At 49.2% G+C, this 19,667-nt stretch overlaps 1 protein-coding gene across 1 annotated transcript; it reads left to right on the forward strand.

The window, feature by feature from the left end:
* The first annotated feature begins 986 nt into the window (after positions 1-986).
* On the forward strand, positions 987-17,481 carry LOC144952115 (tumor necrosis factor ligand superfamily member 10-like). Its single transcript, XM_078882519.1, has 6 exons — positions 987-1,789; positions 9,485-9,592; positions 10,210-10,255; positions 11,007-11,129; positions 13,123-13,315; positions 13,885-17,481. The coding sequence occupies exons 1-6, from the start codon at positions 1,508-1,510 to the stop codon at positions 14,180-14,182; spliced, it is 1,050 nt and encodes a 349-aa protein (XP_078738645.1). The 5' UTR covers positions 987-1,507; the 3' UTR covers positions 14,183-17,481.
* The last annotated feature ends 2,186 nt before the right edge of the window (positions 17,482-19,667 follow it).

Raw genomic sequence — 19,667 nt, forward strand, 5'->3', positions numbered from 1 at the left:
TTCCTATGATCACTGTTTCATTGCTTTCATGGCTTTATTTTGGTGATTTCGAAAAGTTTTTTGGTTTGGCCATGTTTGTGTTGTTGTAGTACGGAGTTAGACTGGTGGCCTTAATCTAAGTTGTCTTGTGGTTGTTGTTGTTGTTGTTTGACTTGCATCCCACTGGGATTTTTGCACATTTTTGCGTACGGTGTTTTTTTCTGCAATATTTTGCTGTCTTTTCTTGGATTTTCTGTTTGCACATAGTCACTTTAAGATGTTTTCTTGTTCATGTTTTGGTTTTTTGTTTGTTGCGGTTGCACCCGATTCAAGAGCCGAATGGCTCACAGGGCTATACCTAATCAATGAACTTGAACTTGATAGTTTCTATACCGTCCTTCGAGTTTTACGACCGACCGGGTGTTTAAGGTTAACGATTGGTCGTATTATCTGGCTGTATAACAAATTAAAAACATACAATTAGTCTACTGCGTGAGTTACATATTTTTTTATGTGCTTTAATATTTCGATTTAAAGCTTTCGCGACTGCAGGGATTCATATTCTTGGTTCTTTCGGTAAAGTCACGTAGAATGGAAATAATAAAATTAATATTTTATATTTATATTATTTTATTAGTTTAAATATTTTTATTTTACAAGATTAAAAAATAATGAAATTATTTTTTAATATTTTATTATTTCCCTTCTACGTTACTTTACCGAAAGAACCAAAAATATTTTTAAACATATTTATGTGTTTTTTTAAAAATTTTAATCTAGGGCCCCCTTTATAACATCGTATCTTCCAGGACCCCCACTAGCTTCATGCGGCGCTGCTCGGAGGAGGAGGGTTTCGTCACCAATATCACCCACACACACAATGCAAAGTAAGGCCCTTGAGAGGCGGAAATGGTGAGTGGCTGAAATGTGAAGTCTTTCAAATGGGAGTGGCTTCCAAAAGTATATAAGCGTTGGTGCGTTTAGGGTTTTTCTCTGTGTGTGTGAGCGCGCGCGTGTGTGTGCATCAGATCATCACCATCACCACCATCATCATCACCATCATCACCATCACCATCATCACCATCATCATCATACCACGCAGTACACTCGGACCGAGCGCTACACATGCATTGTGCTCAGCCACAGGACAACACACACCAACACAACAACACAACAACAAACACACACACGCACGCGCGTGCACACACACACACGCGCGCGCGCGCAGGCGACGCTGTTTGTTGTTGACTGTTGCACTTCTCAAGTGCAACAGTTAACAACAACAACCACAACCACTCTGACACATGCGGGCAGACAGTGGTGGTGTTGGTGGTGGTGGTGTGTGCGGAGTGTTGCCACAGCTGTGAGCCAAACAATCAATTGGCTCCCCCCACACTCACACACATCCCATTCATCCCACACCACACATCCCACACCACACATCCCACACATCCCACGGCTCTCAACACAGGCGTGCCACCGGGACACCCCAAGACTGCACCCGAGAGGAGACACGGAACAGAGCAAAATGGCTTCGAAGTCGACTTGGAGTGATGCCTCCTTTGTCGAAAGCGGCGTCAGCGGCCGAAACAACAGCACCAGCAGCAGCACCAGTAGCACCAGTAGCGATGGATCTGGCTCAGACTTGCCACTCGTGTCAATCAAATCCGTAGCTTGCACCACCACGGCCACCACCTCGGCCACCACCACCACCACCAAGAGGCTCGTGGTGGTCGCTCTGACCCTCGTGCTGCTGCAGCTGCTCGCGACCGCCGGTTTCGTTGGCTACTTCACGCTGTCCCTGCAGAAGGTGAGTGACCTTGAACGTCGTTCGCGCCGCGCGTAGCCAGCCGTGGCTGTCTGTGTGTGCGTGCGCGTGTGTGTTGAGCCTCTTGTGTGAAGTCAAAACGTCGACCACTGGGGGAGAGGCAAAGGCGGCCGGGCGTGGTGCCGGTCACCCACCCCCTCTGTGTGTGTCACAGTGCCGGCCTGCAGAGGGGCTGACAGCCACTTGCCCCCGACAGCCTGTTAGAGGCTACACGGGGGACCTTTGCCTGTGTGTCTATAGCTGCTGCTCGCTGCTCACAGCACTTGCCCCGAAAGTCTGTTAGAGGCTACACGGGGTACCTTTGCCTGTGTGTCTATAGCTGCTGCTCGCTGCTCACAGCACTTGCCCCGAAAGTCTGCTAGAGGCTACACGGGGGACCTTTGCCTTTGTGTCTATAGCTGCTGCTCGCTACTCACAGCACTTGCCCCGAAAGTCTGCTAGAGGCTACACGGGGGACCTTTGCCTGTGTGTCTATAGCTGCTGCTCGCTGCTCACAGCACTTGCCCCGAAAGTCTGCTAGAGGCTACACGGGGGACCTTTGCCTGTGTGTCTATAGCTGCTGCTCGCTGCTCACAGCACTTGCCCCGAAAGTCTGCTAGAGGCTACACGGGGGACCTTTGCCTGTGTGTCTATAGGTGCTGCTCACAGCACTTGCCCCGAAAGTCTGTTAGAGGCTACACGGGGGACCTTTGCCTGTGTGTCTATAGGTGCTGCTCACAGCACTTGCCCCGAAAGTCTGTTAGAGGCTACACGGGGGACCTTTGCCTGTGTGTCTATAGGTGCTGCTCACAGCACTTGCCCCGAAAGTCTGTTAGAGGCTACACGGGGGACCTTTGCCTGTGTGTCTATAGGTGCTGCTCACAGCACTTGCCCCGAAAGTCTGTTAGAGGCTACACGGGGGACCTTTGCCTGTGTGTCTATAGGTGCTGCGCACAGCACTTGCCCCGAAAGTCTGCTAGAGGCTACACGGGGGACCTTTGTCTTTGTCAACACCATTGATGTTGATCAAGAGAGAGGAGAGAGGTAGGGGAGAGACTTTGAGACTTTTAAACAACTTTTATTGCCGCCAGCATCAGCAACAGCACTGGAGGCGATTCCGATACGAAACGCACAAAGTCACCAGCAAACCAATACAACAATCACTACAAATCCACGCGGCTGTGGCGCTAAATGCTGCGCGCACAACACGAAAGAAAAGCCACGTGGTGGTGCTGGTGGTGGTGACGGTGGAGGTGGTGGAAGTGGTGGTGGAGGTGGTGGAAGTGGTGGTGGTGGTGCTGGTGGAAGTGGTGGAGGTGGTTGAAGTGGTGTTGGAGATGGTGGTGGAGGTGGATGAAGTGGTGGTGGAGATGGTGGTGGAGGTGGTGGTGAAGGTGGTGGTGGTGGCAGTGGTTGTGATCATCGCGCACGCCACGGTGACGAGCGAGCGCTTCATCAGAAGGTGAACACCACGAGGGTGCCGTCCACGCTGGTACAGAGGGGGGCTTGTCCGGCCCCCCAGCGTTCGAAGAAGACGTGCACATCACCGACACGTGTGTGGTACGTGGCGTGTTGCAGCCGGAGCCGCGCCTTGAGCAGGCCCCTGAACACTGGAAGCAGCACAGAGCGGCCGTCAGTGTCACCTTGCAGCATCTTTCTCATCGTTTTGAGGTCACGGCGCTTGTTAGCCAGGCAAGAGGCACTCCGCCCCGTATAGGAAGCTGCTGTTGTAGAATGACCCCCCCCCAGTTTCCTGAAGATGGAGCGAATGGCTTTGCTGGGTCAGGACTGTTGCTGGGCCCAATGGAATGTTTATATTTTGTTGCGTTGCATGTCTATGTAAGGTCGTGGCGTCTCTCTCTCTCTCTCGTATCAGCTCTCCTAGGAGAGATGATACGAGAGAGATATGAGAGAGATAGGAGAGAGAGACGAGAGTGAGAGAAAAAAAGAGAGAGATTGAGAGGGAACGAGAGAGAGGGGAGGGGGCACACAGTAAATCTTTTGTGAAATATTTCATTAAAAAAAAGGGAGGGGGCACATGAAGCAAAACATTGAAAAAAAAGAAAAAAATGATGAACGAAGCAAAGTGTCGACTACACCGAAAATAAAAAAGAGAGAGGAGAGAGATAGGAAAGAGAGTTAAGAGAGAGAAATAAGAGAGAGATAGGAGAGAGAGACGGAGGCCGTCGGACTGCGAGAAGGGCTTCGTGCAGAACGAGAGAGTGAGCGAGAGGTGGGGGTTTCCATAAAGCAAAGTTAAAAAATGTAAAAAAAAAATAATTTACGAAATGATGAACGAAGCAAAGTGCCGACTACACCGAAAATAAAAAAAAGAGAGAGGAGAGAGATAGGAGAGAGAGACGCCACTACCATACATAGCCATGTAACACACCAGAGTCTAAACATTCGTTACTGGCCCAGCAACAGGCGCGACCCAGCAAGGAGGACATCGCCCCACGCTGCGTACACAAACGTGGAGCCTTCTGCCAATTGTGGCGTTTGCCTCGAAGCCAAACGTGCTAATGTGTGTGTGCTGGACTTATTTTGCACCGTACGTAGCCACCCACCAATGCGATTGGTTTTCAACAACAACAACATTTATTTAATAATGAATGAACTCGCGACGTCTTCGCCTGCACGGTAACCACGCCACTGGAACCTTTTCAAGTTTCAAGTTTCGTTTAGTTGGTAAAGCCCCGTGAGAGCATGCGGCTCTTTTAAGTCGGGTGCAACCACAACAACCACAACAATCACAACAAACAAGAATATGAACAGAGGAACATCTTAAAGCGACGACGCGCAAACAGAAACATCCTGGAATAATTCTAGATTTGAAGCTTTCGTGACTGCAAGGATTCATACACTTTATATTCTCAGGTTTTTTCGGTAAAGTCACGTAGGTAAAACATTAAAAGTAATGAAAGTAAAATAAAACAAAACAAAAATAAAAATAAAATTCACGACGTTTCGGAGGCAACACAAGTCTCCGTCATCAGGTGGGACCGTCTGACGGTCTCCGTCATCAGGTGGGACCGTCTGACGGTCCCACCTGATGACGGAGACTTGTGTTGCCTCCGAAACGTCGTGAATTTTATTTTTATTTTTGTTTTGTTTTATTTTACTTTCATTACTTTTAACGTTTTACCTACGTGACTTTACCGAAAAAACCTGAGAATATGAATCATTGCAGTCACGAAAGCTTCAAATCTAGGATTCATACACTCTTAGGTTTTTTCGGTAAAGTCACCAAGTAGGTAAAACAATTGTGTTGCTTCCGAAACGTCGTGAATTTTTTTAATTTGTAATTTGTTTTATTTTACTTTTATTAATTTTAATTTTTTACCTACGTGACTTTACCGAAAAAAACTAAGAGTATGAATCCTGGAATAAACCAAAAAATATTTTTTTAAAAACCGTATTCAAACCTCACACTAGCTGCCCACAAAACCCCCTTTGCCCGAAGGGTTTCGAGAAAGGGGATAGGCCAAGGGGGTGGAGGGGGTGGTGGTGGTGGTGGTGGGGGTCCTTTGTGCAGAGGGGAGCGTTCAAACTTAAATGTCGAGTATGAGGAAGTTGGCTTTATTGTTCAACTCAAAAGTCGCTTTGCTCAGACCTGGGGATTTCCAAAACTCGCCTTGTCGTAAACACCGCAGAGGTGGGGGGTGGGTGAGGGGGGGGGTGAGGGGGGTTAGGGGGTGGGTGAGTGAGGAGGTCGGTTAGGGGGTGGGGGTGAGGGGGTGGGGGTGAGTGAGGGGGTGGGGGGGAGCGAGGGGACGGGCGAGTGAGGGGTGGGTGGGTGGGTGAGTGGTTGAGTGGGTGGGTGAGTGGTTGAGTGGGTGGGTGGGTGAGTGGTTGAGTGGGTGGGTGAGTGGTTGAGTGGGTGGGTGGGTGAGTGGTTGAGTGAGTGGGTGAGTGGGTGGGCGAGGGGGTGGGTGAGGTGGTGGGGGGTGAGCTTGGGTTAGGGGGCGGGTGAGTGAGGTGGGTTAGGGGGCGGGTGAGGGGGTGGGGTGGGTGAGGGGGTGGGGGAGTTAGGGAGTGGGCGAGCGAGGGGGCGGGCGAGTGCGTGGTTGGGTGAGTGGGTGGGCGGGTGGGTGAGTGAGTGGTTGAGTGGGTGGGTGAGTGGTTAAGTGAGTGGGTGGATGAGGGGGTAAGCGAGGGGGTGGATGAGGGGGTGAGCGAGGGGGTGGGCGAGGGGGTGAGTGAGGGGTGGGTGTGTGATTGCATCATTGTCTCTGTGTGTGCTACGAACCCCGAGGCAGAAACGAGACGAGTACGACTCCAGCCGCTGCACAAAACTTGCCCCTACAGCCTGTTAGAGGCTACACGGGGGACCTTTGTCTTTGTGTTTATCGGTGCTGCTGCTACTCGCTACTAACAGCACTTGCCCCCACAGTCGGTTAGAGGCTACACGGGGGATCTTTGTCTGTGTGTCTAGAGGTGCTGCTGCTGCAACTCACTAACCGCACTTGCCCCACAGCCTGTTAGAGGCTACACGGGGGACCTTTATCTGTGTGTCTATAGGTGCTGCTCGCTACCAACAGCACTTGCCCCACAGCCTGTTAGAGGCTACACGGGGGATCTTTGTCTCTATTGGGGCGAGGTCCCAGAATGCACTCTCACGGGGCATTGTCCTTGTGCTGTTCGTCTTTGAGGCTTCGCCCTCTGGCCTGACACTGCTGCTGAGGCTGGGTCATCAAGACGGTGGCTGCAGTCCTCTGGTGTAGACCGGTCCGTTTCAAAGACGGTGCCCAAATATTATCATCATCATCATCTTCGTCAGAGCAATGTTTTTTTGCATGTTCACACGTTCAGTTTCATGTATTAGGTAATAGCCCTGTGAGCCATGCGGCTCTTGAATCGGGTGCAACCGCAACAGACAAAAACGTGAACAAAAGAAACATCTTAAAGTGACTACGGCGCAACAGGAAAATCCAGGAAAAAGCAGTAACGTCTTCCAGAAAAAAAGCACAGCGTTTCAACGCTGCGTGCAAAAAGTCCCAATGGGTTGCAAGTCGAACAATAACAACCAGTAAGACAATTTAGATTAAAGTAATCAGTCTGAACTCTGTACTACAACAAACAAATATGGCTCAACCAAAAGATTTTCGAAATCACCAAAACAAAGCGATAAAAACAATGTAGCAACATGTTCTTGGTTTACACTATGAGATCTCTTTTACCAGTGGCAAAATATAATGGTAGGTTTTTACCCTTTTAACTGGTACAAAACCTACCATTATATTTTGCCACTGGTAAAAGAGATCTCATAGTGTAAATGTTTACCCCGAACTCTCAATACTCTGATATTGCACTGTTTTTTGAGTTGTACGCCTTCTGGTGTCATCTGGCCCTACACCAATGGGGACTAGGCTCTAAAGAAAGCCGTCTCGGGTGTGGGCCAATCAACTTCAAGGACAGTGCATATTATTATCCTTATCAGAGTTGCTTCTTTTTGTTTGCTTTATTGACTACTTGTGTTGTGGTCATTGCAAACATGATGCCTTGAATAAAGGTGTCAGTTTTGTACCAGTTAAAAGGGTAAAAACCTACCATTATATTCTTGGTTCTTTCGGTAAAGGCACGTGAAGTCACGTAGAAGGGAAATAATAAAATAAAAACATTTTTTTAATATGTTTTATTTTTCTTATTTTCTTATTTCCCTTCTACGTGACTTTACCGAAAGAACCAAGAAGATGAATCGCTGCAGTCACGAAAGCTTTAAATCGAAATGTATCAACAGGGATCACAGGAACATGATTCTATTTTAACAATAAACGATACATCCATAACACGTACGACCACACTTTGCAGGCCATCGCTGGCAGCATGAGTCACTCCATAACAGCATGAGTAGCAATCAGTAGGAGTATAACAAGTATAACCCGTAAAAACAAAGTTTTTCACTATAAATCCTTTATATGCATGGCGGCTAGAGTCCTCTCGTCCTCTGGCTTGAGATGGCTGCCACCTATGGGTCAGATGATTGTCTGCCAGTATTAAGCAATTTGTAATTACATATTTAATTTGTTTTCCCTAAACAGTGTAACATTTTGGGAATTTTTCTTTCACGAACATTAATTGTCTCGCACAACGAGTCTGTGTGGAAAATGTCAGCTCGATTGGATCACGGGAAGTGGGTTAAAAAACGACCGAAAGATTTGCACGGTCGTAAGCAAGCAAGCAAGCACGCAAGCAAGCAAGCAAGCACGCGAACTTAATATAAATGATTTAAAAAAATGTATCAATGCACTTTTAAAGATCAGCACACACGAGTACCGCGTGCGGTTAACGCAGAACATCTTCACGGACACCTTTTGCGAAACCTATTTTTACGTTTTCAAACTTTGGTGCGCGCGAAAATGCACATGCAGGTCTATGTCCTGGATAAGTGGGTGCGGACCGTGATGATAATTATACATATGTCAGACAATTCATGTATATACTGCAGGAGGAATCCAATAAGCTACAGAGCTATTCCTGTCACAGATGTCCCAGTCAGGGGCCACAGGGTAAAAGAACGTAACGACGACAACACGATTAGAATAAAACACGACGTGTAGTGCAAAATACATGAAAGGTCAACACAAGTCACCCAGACACACACAAACAATACATCACTAAACCATCCCACATCACATCAGGCAAAGCCCCGCCGAGGGTATGAACACATTTTTTCTAGATTTGAAGCTTTCGTATTATTTGTTTTTTTCCGGTAAAGTCACGTAGGTAAAAAAAAAAATCAAAATTAATAAAAGTTAATAATTTTTTATTTTTTTTATTTTACTTTGATTAATTTTGATTTTTTTTTTACCTACGTGACTTTACCGAAAAAAACCTAAGAATGTGAACACATTTGTTCAGAAGCGACCTGGCCACCAAAAATCACCGCTCAGCAAAAGTGGCCACCATCAATCAATTGGAACCATTTATGAGCAGTCAAAAATCATCTCAATGATGATCTCAACGCGTTGATTCTAAACGTGGAGGGATAAGCCGAAGGACCCGGAGAACTAAAATCCACGCGACCACGGGGAGAGAGAGACACGCAGACTGCAAATATACAGCAGCAGCAGGCGTCGTAAGGAGGTCAGGATCGAACCCACGACTTCCTGTATATCAGGCGAGGTAGTCAACATCTCCTAGCCACCGTGATGATGATAGAGAGAGAGACGTAGACTCCACATATACAGCAGCAGGCATCATCAGGATCGAACCCACGACATCCTGTAGATCAGGCGAGGTAGTCAACATCTCCTAGCCACCGTGGTGATGATGAGTGAGAGAGAGACTCAGACTCCAAATATACAGCAGGCGTCAGGGGTCGAGATCTAACCCACGACCTCCTGTAAACCAGGCGAGGTAGTCAACATCTCCTAGCCACCGTGATGGTGATGATAGAGAGAGAGACGCAGACTCCACATATACAGCAGCAGGCATCGTCAGGATCGAACCCACGACCTCCTGTACACCAGGCGAGGTAGTCAACATCTCCTAGCCACCGTGATGATGAGAAGTAGAGACACACGCAGACTCCTGATCAAGTAAAACATCTTGGCACAACAACACACACACACAGAGATAAACGTGTGAAACAGACGACGAAATATGTGGTGGGACACCTGCGGTTTATCTGCCCTTGGATGGTGGTGATGATTTGTTAACGTGCCTCGCACTTTTTTCTGTAATTCCGCCACGTAGGTGCGTCAGGAATCCGCGACGAAGCTGCAAAAATGCCTCACGTTGACCGACAGCGACGACCTCTTGTGCCAAGAATTCCTTTATTACATGGACAATCATATCGCAAAGGTGAGGGTTCACACCTGCATACGTGTGTATGTGTGTGTGTGTGCGTGCGTGTGTGTGTACGTGTGCGTGCGTGTACATGTGTGTGCATGTGTGTCTGTGCGTGTGCTTGTGTGTCAGTCGACCCGTGGCATCTGCTGGGTCTGCCCCGTGGCCTCCTGCCAGCGGGCGTTCGACACTTCACGTGGCCTCAGGGTGCACATGGCCTGGCACAAGCGTCGTGGTGACGTCACCGCCACTTAGTGGCGAATGGCGGTTGTTGTTATTGTTGTGGGTGTGTAGCGGTCGTGTAGCGGTTAGCGCTATGCTACGAACCCGGCGACCCGGGTTCGATTCCCGCTCACGGCCAACACCGCCAGTGACGATTATCTGAACAGGTCCTGGGCCTTCCCCTAGGTCGACTCAGCCTCAAATGAGTCACCTGGTGCGGTGTGTGGCAGGTGGTGATATCCACCGACCTCGTGCGTGTCACAGTGGCGGCCTTCATAGGCGCTGCTCACGAACAGCACTTGCCCCGACAGCGCGTTAAAGGCTACGCGGGGGATCTTTGTCTTTGTCGATGGTGAATGGTGGTGATGAGTGGGACGGAGGGTTTTAATGTTACGGGCGTCTGTTTGCAGAAATCAAGAGAAATCATGTCAAGCCAACTTGGTGACCCGATTGCAGGTATGTTACATTCTTAATAAACAACAAAAAAACAACGATACAAAACTGCATTGAGTTGTAACCAGTGCAGTTTTAATGAGATTAAATGAGGCTCGTATTCCAATTTTAAACTCTTTAAAGCTCCCGTCGCTAAGGCGACGTCGACCATTTTGTTTCCCCTATTGGTGGTTGCTACTCATCTCTCTCTTTCATTTTCCCTCAATTAAAATCTCGTCACGATGACAAGGTCAAGTTAATAATAAACATAAATCTTTGAACGATTTGCTCTGTGCAATAAAAATCGCACACTCTTCAAAGTAATTGCTTAAACATCATCGCTATGGTAACGTCGGCCATTTTGTTCCCATTGCAGTCAAGATGGCCTCCTCTACACACAAATTTACCACGACAAACCCCGTAGATTAACTTTATCGAGTTTAAACATTTGCGTTTCAGTCGCAATCTATGCACGCACGCACGCGCGCACAAAGCTACGGGCCCGAGTGTCTAAATGTAATCACGGGACCTCCCTTGCCGGTATCAAAATATAAGAATAGGTTATCCCCTTTGTGGCAATAACACAGTTGTGTCAAGATGTTAATACACCAAACTGAAACTTTTTGCAAGGAATCATGTCTGCATTAACCACATATACTTGTGGTGAACATGCAACAACAAAAAAACATGCTCTGGTAGTATATTCTTACGTCTAAATGTCACCGCGTTTTAAGTTTTTGTTGTTGTTGTTTCCACCACCACTGTTCGCCTTCAGCTTCGTCGTCGAATCCTGCGTCCCCATTGGGCGGTTTGGGTCACGCGGCCTCCAGAAAACGGCCGATCGCTCACGTGACGGGCAAGCAACCGCGGGAGGCCACCGTTACGCAACTTCGTGAAGGTGAGGGAGCGACCGTATTACCTGTCAACCCCTCATCATACACTCCTATACACTACACTATACAATACACAACTACATACCTGTCAACCCCTCATCATACACTCCTATACACTACACTATACACTAAACAACTACATACCTGTCAACCCCTCATCAAACACTCCTATACACTACACTATACACTACACTATACACTACACTATACACTACACTATACACTACACAACTACATACCTGTCAACCCCTCATCATACACTCCTATACACTACACTATACACTACACTATACACTACACTATACACTACACAACTACATACCTGTCAACCCCTCATCAGTGCCCTACATTATTACAGACCATCTTATTGGTCACTCCGTGTCCTTATAAATCTCACCGCTCATTCTACAAAGTCCCATCACAAGGGAGAAACACAAACAAATAGACAAAATGTTTTTGCCCGTATGAAAACGGCTGTATGCCATATGGACATAAAAACTTAATTTACCTGTGCAAGAATACGGGGTAAACCGTGATGGTTTGACAGGTATCGTGTAGTGTATAGTGTAGTGTAAAGTAGTGTAGCAAACCTAATTGGTCATCAGGTACCCCTTATTAATCTAAACGTTCATCCTACAAAATCCCATCACAAGGGAGAGAAACACAAACAGACGCATGCTTATTTATTGTTTTGCCCGTTTTGAAACGGCTGTATGCCATATGGACATAAAAACTTAATTTACCTGTGCAAGAATGCGGGGTAAACCGCGATGAGTTGACACGGTATGGCGACCCATTGGCCGAGCGACCTTTACACACAGGGCAAACTGAAGATCGTGAACTAGATTTACAAAACCAATTTCTTTACGGCCGCACTTTTGCGTGTTCAAGTTTCATGTCCTTCCGCCGCACCTCCGATTAGCCTAGTTTGGCTGCGTACAGTGTAAAAGAAGTTCAACTACGTTACAACTAAGCAGCAACAAACACACACGGGGCCTTGGATGCAAGCCTGCCTTTGAAGTTGTGGATAGCTATGCAACTCTATAAGATCTTCATGTAACCCTATGCATCTCTGTGTAACCCTATGCATCTCTACGTAACTCTATATATCGCTATGCAGCCATTGATCTCTAACGCTGTCGGTCTCTGTGCAACCCTGCAGATCTTTGTGCAACTCTTTGCATCTTTATGTAACCCTATGGATCTCCATGTGACCCTCTGGATATCTACGCAACTCCATACGTAACTGGAATGCCCCGTTAACTGCTTTTGCTGACGATGGCGACGTCCGGGCTTGGGGTCGCAAGCTGTCCCTCTCAACGTGACCTCACCAGCTGATGCAACAACAAAGTCCCGGGCCTGACCTGACATACGCAGTCGTGCGCAGGGAACCATGGCGGTTTATCGAACGCATAAAGTTCGGTACTTTCCGAGAAGGGAGTAGTGGCAGCTGTAGTAGCAGCATCAACATACTACTCCGCACATTTTGGAGTTTGCGGTGTCTCTCTCCGTGGTGGTCAGCTGTGTTTCTTGTTGTAGCGTTATTAACCACGTGGCCCCTACTGGGACATCTGTGGCGGCAACAACAAAAAGATCTTCATAGCCCACCGGATTCCTCCTGCACAGTAACAAATACACATTCTGATTCTCCCATTGGAAATTTCCCGCCTTCCCACCTCCGACGTGATTGCTACTCTCACCTGGTTGGGGCAGCAGTGGGGCCCATTCACCACCCACCCCCCCCGATCTTTTAAAAACTTTTAAAATTTTTCAAAATTTGTTTTCCTCCTTCACACGGTTCAGTCGCATCTCAGGGACTACCCCCACCCACCCCCCACGCCGCCTCACCCCCCGGTTAACGCGAGCCGCCACGAAGCGTGCCGAGGCCGGTGGCCCTCGCCATGTTTTTCCGTTCCGTTCAAACAAGAAGCAAAACTGCGGCACCGATGGGAGAAACCGAACGTACCCTCCTCCCGTCGACCCCACCCCGCACTCCAGGCGAACACCTGCAGAGGCTGCTGGGTGCTCAGAGCGGAAAGGTGCTGTACAGCTGGGAGGAGAAGCTGGGCTCGGTGCACGTTCAGCACATGGACTTCACAGGCGCGACGCTCACGGCCCGGCAACACGGCTCCTACTACGTCTATGCGCAGACCTACTTCCGCTTCAGCACACGGCAGGGGGACGCGCACAGGTGAGGGACGGTGACCTCTCCCTACCCCCCCCCCTCCGCCCCCCTGGCTGCCACGAAAGGCAAACGTGTCCGTGCGCGCACCCCTTTCTCGTGTCGTCATGTCCGTCCGACGTGTTTCGTCGGACCGTCTGACTAAAGCTACAGGTGTCCGTCCGTCCGTTGGTCCGCGCGTCCAGTCCACGCGACGTTTGTCTTCGGAACCCTCTCGCTAAATCCACACGTCCCTGTCCGTCCGTCTGTTCGTCCGTGTGCCCGTCCATGCGACGTTTGTTTCAAACTGTCCTACTAAATCCACACGTCTCTGTCCGTCTGTTTTTTTCGCCCGTGCGTCCATCCATGCGACATTAAGTTTCAGACTGTCTCACTAAATCTACACGTCTCTGTCCGTCTGTTTCTTCGCCCGTGCGTCCATCCATGCAACATCTGTTTCAAACTGTCCTACTAAATTTACACGTCTCTGTCCTTCCGTGTGTTTGTCTGCGCCTCCGTCCATGCGACATTAAGTTTCAGACTGTCTCGCTGAATCCACACGTCTCTGTCCGTCCGTCCGTCCGTCCGTGCGCTTGCAGGGGCGGTCACGAGGCCTCCGGTCCTGCATCCGATTTGTCGGCACGCCAGCGGCAGGTCCAGACGATGGTGCTCTACCTCTACAAGCGCACGGACCACTACCCCAAGCCCCTGCTGCTCGCCAAAGCGGCGCAGACCAAGTGCTGGTCGGCCTCCGCCCAGTATGGCCTCCACTCTGTGCAACTGGGCGGCGTGTTCTCGCTGCGCCGAGGCGACCAGCTCTTCATCGCCGTGTCCGACCCGACGCTCGTCGACTTCGACCCGGAGGCCAGCTTCTTCGGATCCTTCCTCCTCGAGTGACGCGAAGCGACGACGGCAAAGAAATGAGTTCGAGGCTGAGCCTTAGCGGGCGCTGTGGTGGTGGTCTCGTTGGGTCTGGTGGTTGGTGGTGGTTGGTGGTGGTGGTGGTGAGGTGGTAGGAGAAAGAGGAGATGGCACCTTGAGAAATCTAAAAACCACCGCTCTCCCCGCCGCCCGCCGCCCGCTGTTTCCGCAAGTTTCCCATCTTCTGGTGTGAGATACCCGGTGGTGTGGGGTGGAGTGGAGTGGTGTGTGGTGGAGTGGGGTGGTGTGGGGTGAGAGTAGGAGGAAGAGATGGCACCTTGACTAAGGCAAAACGGCCACACCATCCCCTCCCCGCCGCCCAACCAGGTTACCCATCATCTGGTGGTAGAGGACCGTCGGGGTGGAGTGGAGTGGAGTGGGATGAGGAGGAAGATGCGGCACCTTGAGAAAGCCAAAAACCGCCACGCCCTGCCCTGTCCTATCCTCCCCGCCGCCCACCGCCCAGAGGTTTCCCAACTTGTGGTGGAAGAGGCCCTTCTGGGTGGAGTGGGGTGGAGTGGAGTGGAGTGGGATGAGGAGGGATAGGCGGCACCTTGAGAAAGCCAAAAACCGCCACACCCTGCCCTGTCCTGTCCTCCCCGCCGCCCGCCACCCAGAGGTTTCCCAACTTGTGGTGGAAGAGGCCCTTCTGGGTGGGGTGGAGTGGAGTGGGAGGAGGAGGAGGGATAGGCGGCACCTTGAGAAAGCCAAAAACCGCCACGCCCTGCCCTGCCCTGCACTCCCCGCCGCCCGCAGGTGTTCCAACTTGTGGTGGAAGAGTCCCTTCTGGGCGGGGTGGAGTGTAAGGGGGGAGGAGGAGGAAGAAGCGGTACCTTGAGAAAGCCACCAATATACTCACACTCCCTCCTCTCCCCTCGCAGCCGTCCCCCAAGGTTTCCCAACTTCTGTTGGAAGAGGCCGCGTCATGCTCCGTTGCCAGTAGGCGTCGTCAATCGACCAATGGGGGCGGTGTCGCGATCGATCGATCGATCTGTCGATGGTGGAGGGTGTCGCGATCGATCTGTCGATGGTGGAGGGTGTCGCGATCGATCCATCGATGGTGGAGGGTGTTTCGATCGATCGATGGTGGGTGGTGTCGCGATCGATCGATGGGGGTGTAGCGAGCGATTGATCAATGGGGTTGTCGCGTTTTGAAAGATCCGGCCCTGCATCCGAGGGCAGCAGCTGCTGCATCTTCCCATGCAGGTTTTTGGGAGGTACTCTGGGGTGTGGTGTGTGGTGTGGTGTGGATATGCTGTGTGGTGTGGGTATGGTGTGGTGTGTGGTGTGGATGTGGGTATGGTGTGGTGTGGATGTGGTGTGGGTCTGATGTGGGTGTGGTGTGTGGGTGTGGTGTGGTGTGAGTGAGGATGTGGGTATGGTGTGGTGTGTGGTGTGGATGTGGTGTGGATCTGATGTGGGTGTGGTGTGTGGTGTGGGTGTGGTGTGTGGTGTGTGGTGTGGTGTGAGTGAGGATGTGGATATGGTGTGGTGTGTGGTGTGGATGTGGTGTGGGTCTGATGTGGGTTGGTGTGGGTGTGGTGTGGGTGTGGTGTGATGGTGTGGATATGGTGTGGTGTGAGTCTTGATGTGGGTATGGTGTGGGTCTGATGTGGGTGTGTTGTGGGTGAGATGTGGCTTGGTGTGGGTGTGGTGTGGGTGAGATGTCGGTGTGGTGGTGTGGGTGTGGTGTGGGTGTGGTGTCGGTGTGGTGGTGTGAGTATGGTGTGGCTGTGGTGCCACACCAGGGGGCTACCATCAGAATGGTAGGGGGTCTGCGTGGAGCGGGGGCTAGCCCCCCCTTTCCCCTCCCCCCTCACCCCCCGGCCTTTCTCTCTGCGATGACGTTGACTCTGAACGATCGCTCCGTTTGCGCCGACCCAATGTTATCCGATTACTTTGACTCAATATTTTATATTATCTCCTCCTACCCCCTCCCCCACCCCCACCACGCTTAATACTAACCGATCTGTTTTGCACTTTAACAAAAACCGAACACAGACAAACAAAGAGGCTCTAATGTTTGGCGAAACGTGCGTGGCTCTACTTTTTAAAAAAAAACATATTTTTTCCGGGTGGGGCGTTGGTTGTCGAGAAACAATATGGCCGACGTGCCACGTGGCCTCGGAGAGCTCCACGTGGCCCTGGGGAGTCGCTCGTACCACGTGATCATATCGTTATTTACAGGCGACAAAATGTTCGCCTTTTGGCATAGTCCTCTGGTCTAACAATGCTTGAGACTAGGCTCTAAAGAAAGCCGTCTCTGGTGTTGACCAATCGGATTCAAAGACAATGCATAATATACTACCAGAGCATGTTTTTTTTATTTTGCATTTGCACCACAAGTATTGTGTGGTTAATGCAGACATGATTCCTTGCAAAAGATTTCTATTTTATTGCCAGAAAGGTAAGACCTATTCTTAAATTCTGATAACAAAATGTATATTTCACTGAATGCGCATGTGACACGGTCACGTGCTAAAGAACCAATCGCGTGATTTCTGGAGCCACGATTCTGTTTATAAAAATCCCGCACCCTATATACAGTCCCAATACATTGTGTTAATGTACGTGACAGTAGGAACGCTGGTTTTAAATGCTTTCGGGATGATATTGGCAGTATAAAATCGAATAATACTGAGAATCATTAAAATGTTATATTTGTTTTTTCATAATGGTTAGAGGTGGGCATGAAAAGTGAGTTCAAATGAAACTACAAACCATTGGCTTCATGCGTGGAACAACGGCAGGCATAACCTGTAGCAAAACATATTTTGTCTCTCGACATTCATCGCAAAACTGTATAAAAGTACAGCAGATACACATATTTAGCTTTGCTGTTGTTCCACATCCCACGTGACCACGAAGGGTCGTTTCATCAGTCGTCATTGCTCTGTCGGGCAATGATGCTATTAACGACACATTGTATATTTTATCAGCGATCTAACCCCCCCATGAAAACCCTCTATTATGGATAATATCGCAACTACTACTTAATATGCGTTAAACCATCATTGGTATCGTTCATTTGAATGGATTCATTGTAAATATAAAACAAATATCCAAATCTGCGGCAATGTTTTTAAACCAGAGACTTGGAATGTCGGCACGGTCTACATTACACTAACTTAGGACGCAAAGATAAACGAATCAGGACTTTTATCTGAGCGTAGTTTTTCTATTTTTTGTGCCCGTGTAAAAATGTGTAATGTGTATAAATATATATTTTTTACGTGCGTGTCCAAATCAAATAAAGGAGTTCAAATGCGACGTTAGCAATCTTTTGTTTTAGATTTTTTCCTTTCCCCTAAAATTTGTTTTTGTTTTTGTTACGAGCCGCCTCCGTTCATCCCACGGATAGAGAGGCCCACTCGCCAGATAGCAGGCTTCCTCGGCATCGCTCGGAGCTCACGGGGTGGGCCAGACACTAAGGAGTTGGATACCATTGGTACCTCATTTGCCAGTAAAAATATGATCATTGGTTTTTTTACCCTTCTATCTGGCAACAAAACTGACACCTTTTTTTTACAAGGAGTCATGTTTACATAGACCACAATATCTGCAGTCATAATGCAAACACAAAACATAACTTTGATAATGTATGCACTGTCCACGAAGTTGATTGGTCCACACCCGAGACAGCTTTCCTTAGAGCCTAGTCTCACATGGTGTTGGACCAGATGACACCCATGTGAGACTAGGCTCTAAGGAAAGCTGTCTCGGGTGTGGACCAATCAACTTCAAGGACAGTGCATACATTATCAGAGTTATGTTTTGTGTTTGCATCATGACTGCAGGTATTGTGGTCTATATAAACATGACTCCTTGTAAAAAAATGTGTCAGTTTTGTTGCCAGATAGAAGGGTAAAAAACCAATGATCAAGGAGTTGGATAGTTCGGTGCTAATACCAAGGGGTGGCATACATACATACAGCCAGCCTAAGGCTTCATTTTCGTTCAGTGTTCGTGTGAGATGCTCCCCAGTTGTCAAGACGAAGTTATCCTGAAGGGTAAAGTCACGATCAGATTCTCTATCGGCCAGGCCGAGGCATCGTGACCAGAATCTCAGTTGACCAGGCTAAGGAGTCATTACCAGAATCTCATTTGGCCAGGTTAAGGAGTCATTACCAGAATCTCTGTAGGCAAGGCTGAGGCATCGTGACCAGAATCTCTGTAGACCAGGTTAAGGAGTCATTACCAGAATCTCTGTAGACCAGGTTAAGGAGTCATTACCAGATTCTCTGTAGACCAGGTTAAGGAGTCATTACCAGAATCTCTGTAGACCAGGTTAAGGAGTCATTACCAGAATCTCTGTAGACCAGGCTGAGGAGTCATTACCAGAATCTCTGTAGACCAGGTTAAGGAGTCATTACCAGAATCTCTGTAGACCAGGCTGAGGAGTCATTACCAGAATCTCTATCGGCCAGGCCGAGACATCGTGACCAGAGTCTCTGTAGGCCAGGCTAAGACATCGTGACCAGAATCTCTGTAGGCCAGGCTAAGACATCGTGACCAGAATCTTTGTAGGCCAGACCAAGACATCGTGACCAGAATCTCTGTAGGCCAGGCTAAGACATCGTGACCAGAATCTCTGTAGGCCAGACCAAGACATCGTGACCAGAATCTGTGTAGGCCAGACCAAGACATCGTGACCAGAATCTGTGTAGACCAGGCCAAGACATCGTGACCAGAATCTGTGTAGACCAGGCCAAGACATCGTGACCAGAATCTGTGTAGGCCAGGCTAAGACATCGTGACCAGAATCTGTGTAGGCCAGACCAAGACATCGTGACCAGAATCTGTGTAGGCCAGGCTAAGACATCGTGACCAGAATCTGTGTAGGCCAGACCAAGACATCGTGACCAGATTCTCTGTAGGCCAGACCAAGACATCGTGACCAGAATCTGTGTAGACCAGGCCGAGACATCGTGACCAGAATCTGTGTAGGCCAGACCAAGACATCGTGACCAGAATCTGTGTAGACCAGGCCAAGACATCGTGACCAGAATCTGTGTAGACCAGGCTAAGACATCGTGACCAGAATCTGTGTAGGCCAGACCAAGACATCGTGACCAGATTCTCTGTAGGCCAGACCAAGACATCGTGACCAGAATCTGTGTAGACCAGACCAACACATCGTGACCAGAATCTGTGTAGACCAGGCCAATACATCGTGACCAGAATCTGTGTAGACCAGACCAAGACATCGTGACCAGATTCTCTGTAGGCCAGGCCAAGACATCGTGACCAGAATCTGTGTAGGCCAGACCAAGACATCGTGACCAGAATCTGTGTAGACCAGGCCAAGACATCGTGACCAGAATCTGTGTAGGCCAGACCAAGACATCGTGACCAGATTCTCTGTAGGCCAGACCAAGACATCGTGACCAGAATCTGTGTAGACCAGGCTAAGACATCGTGACCAGAATCTCTGTAGGCCAGGCTAAGACATCGTGACCAG

Source organism: Lampetra fluviatilis, chromosome 66 (genome assembly GCF_964198595.1).
Source record: "Lampetra fluviatilis chromosome 66, kcLamFluv1.1, whole genome shotgun sequence".
Taxonomy (NCBI): domain Eukaryota; kingdom Metazoa; phylum Chordata; class Hyperoartia; order Petromyzontiformes; family Petromyzontidae; genus Lampetra; species Lampetra fluviatilis.

Excerpts from the sequence above, each read along its gene's own strand:
- LOC144952115 (XM_078882519.1), top strand. The coding sequence starts at position 1,508 with ATGGCTTCGAAGTCGACTTGGAGTGATGCCTCCTTTGTCGAAAGCGGC. Across the intron at positions 9,593-10,209 it reads TGGACAATCATATCGCAAAG|AAATCAAGAGAAATCATGTC; the intron begins GTGAGGGTTCAC and ends GTCTGTTTGCAG. Across the intron at positions 11,130-13,122 it reads CGTTACGCAACTTCGTGAAG|GCGAACACCTGCAGAGGCTG; the intron begins GTGAGGGAGCGA and ends CCCGCACTCCAG.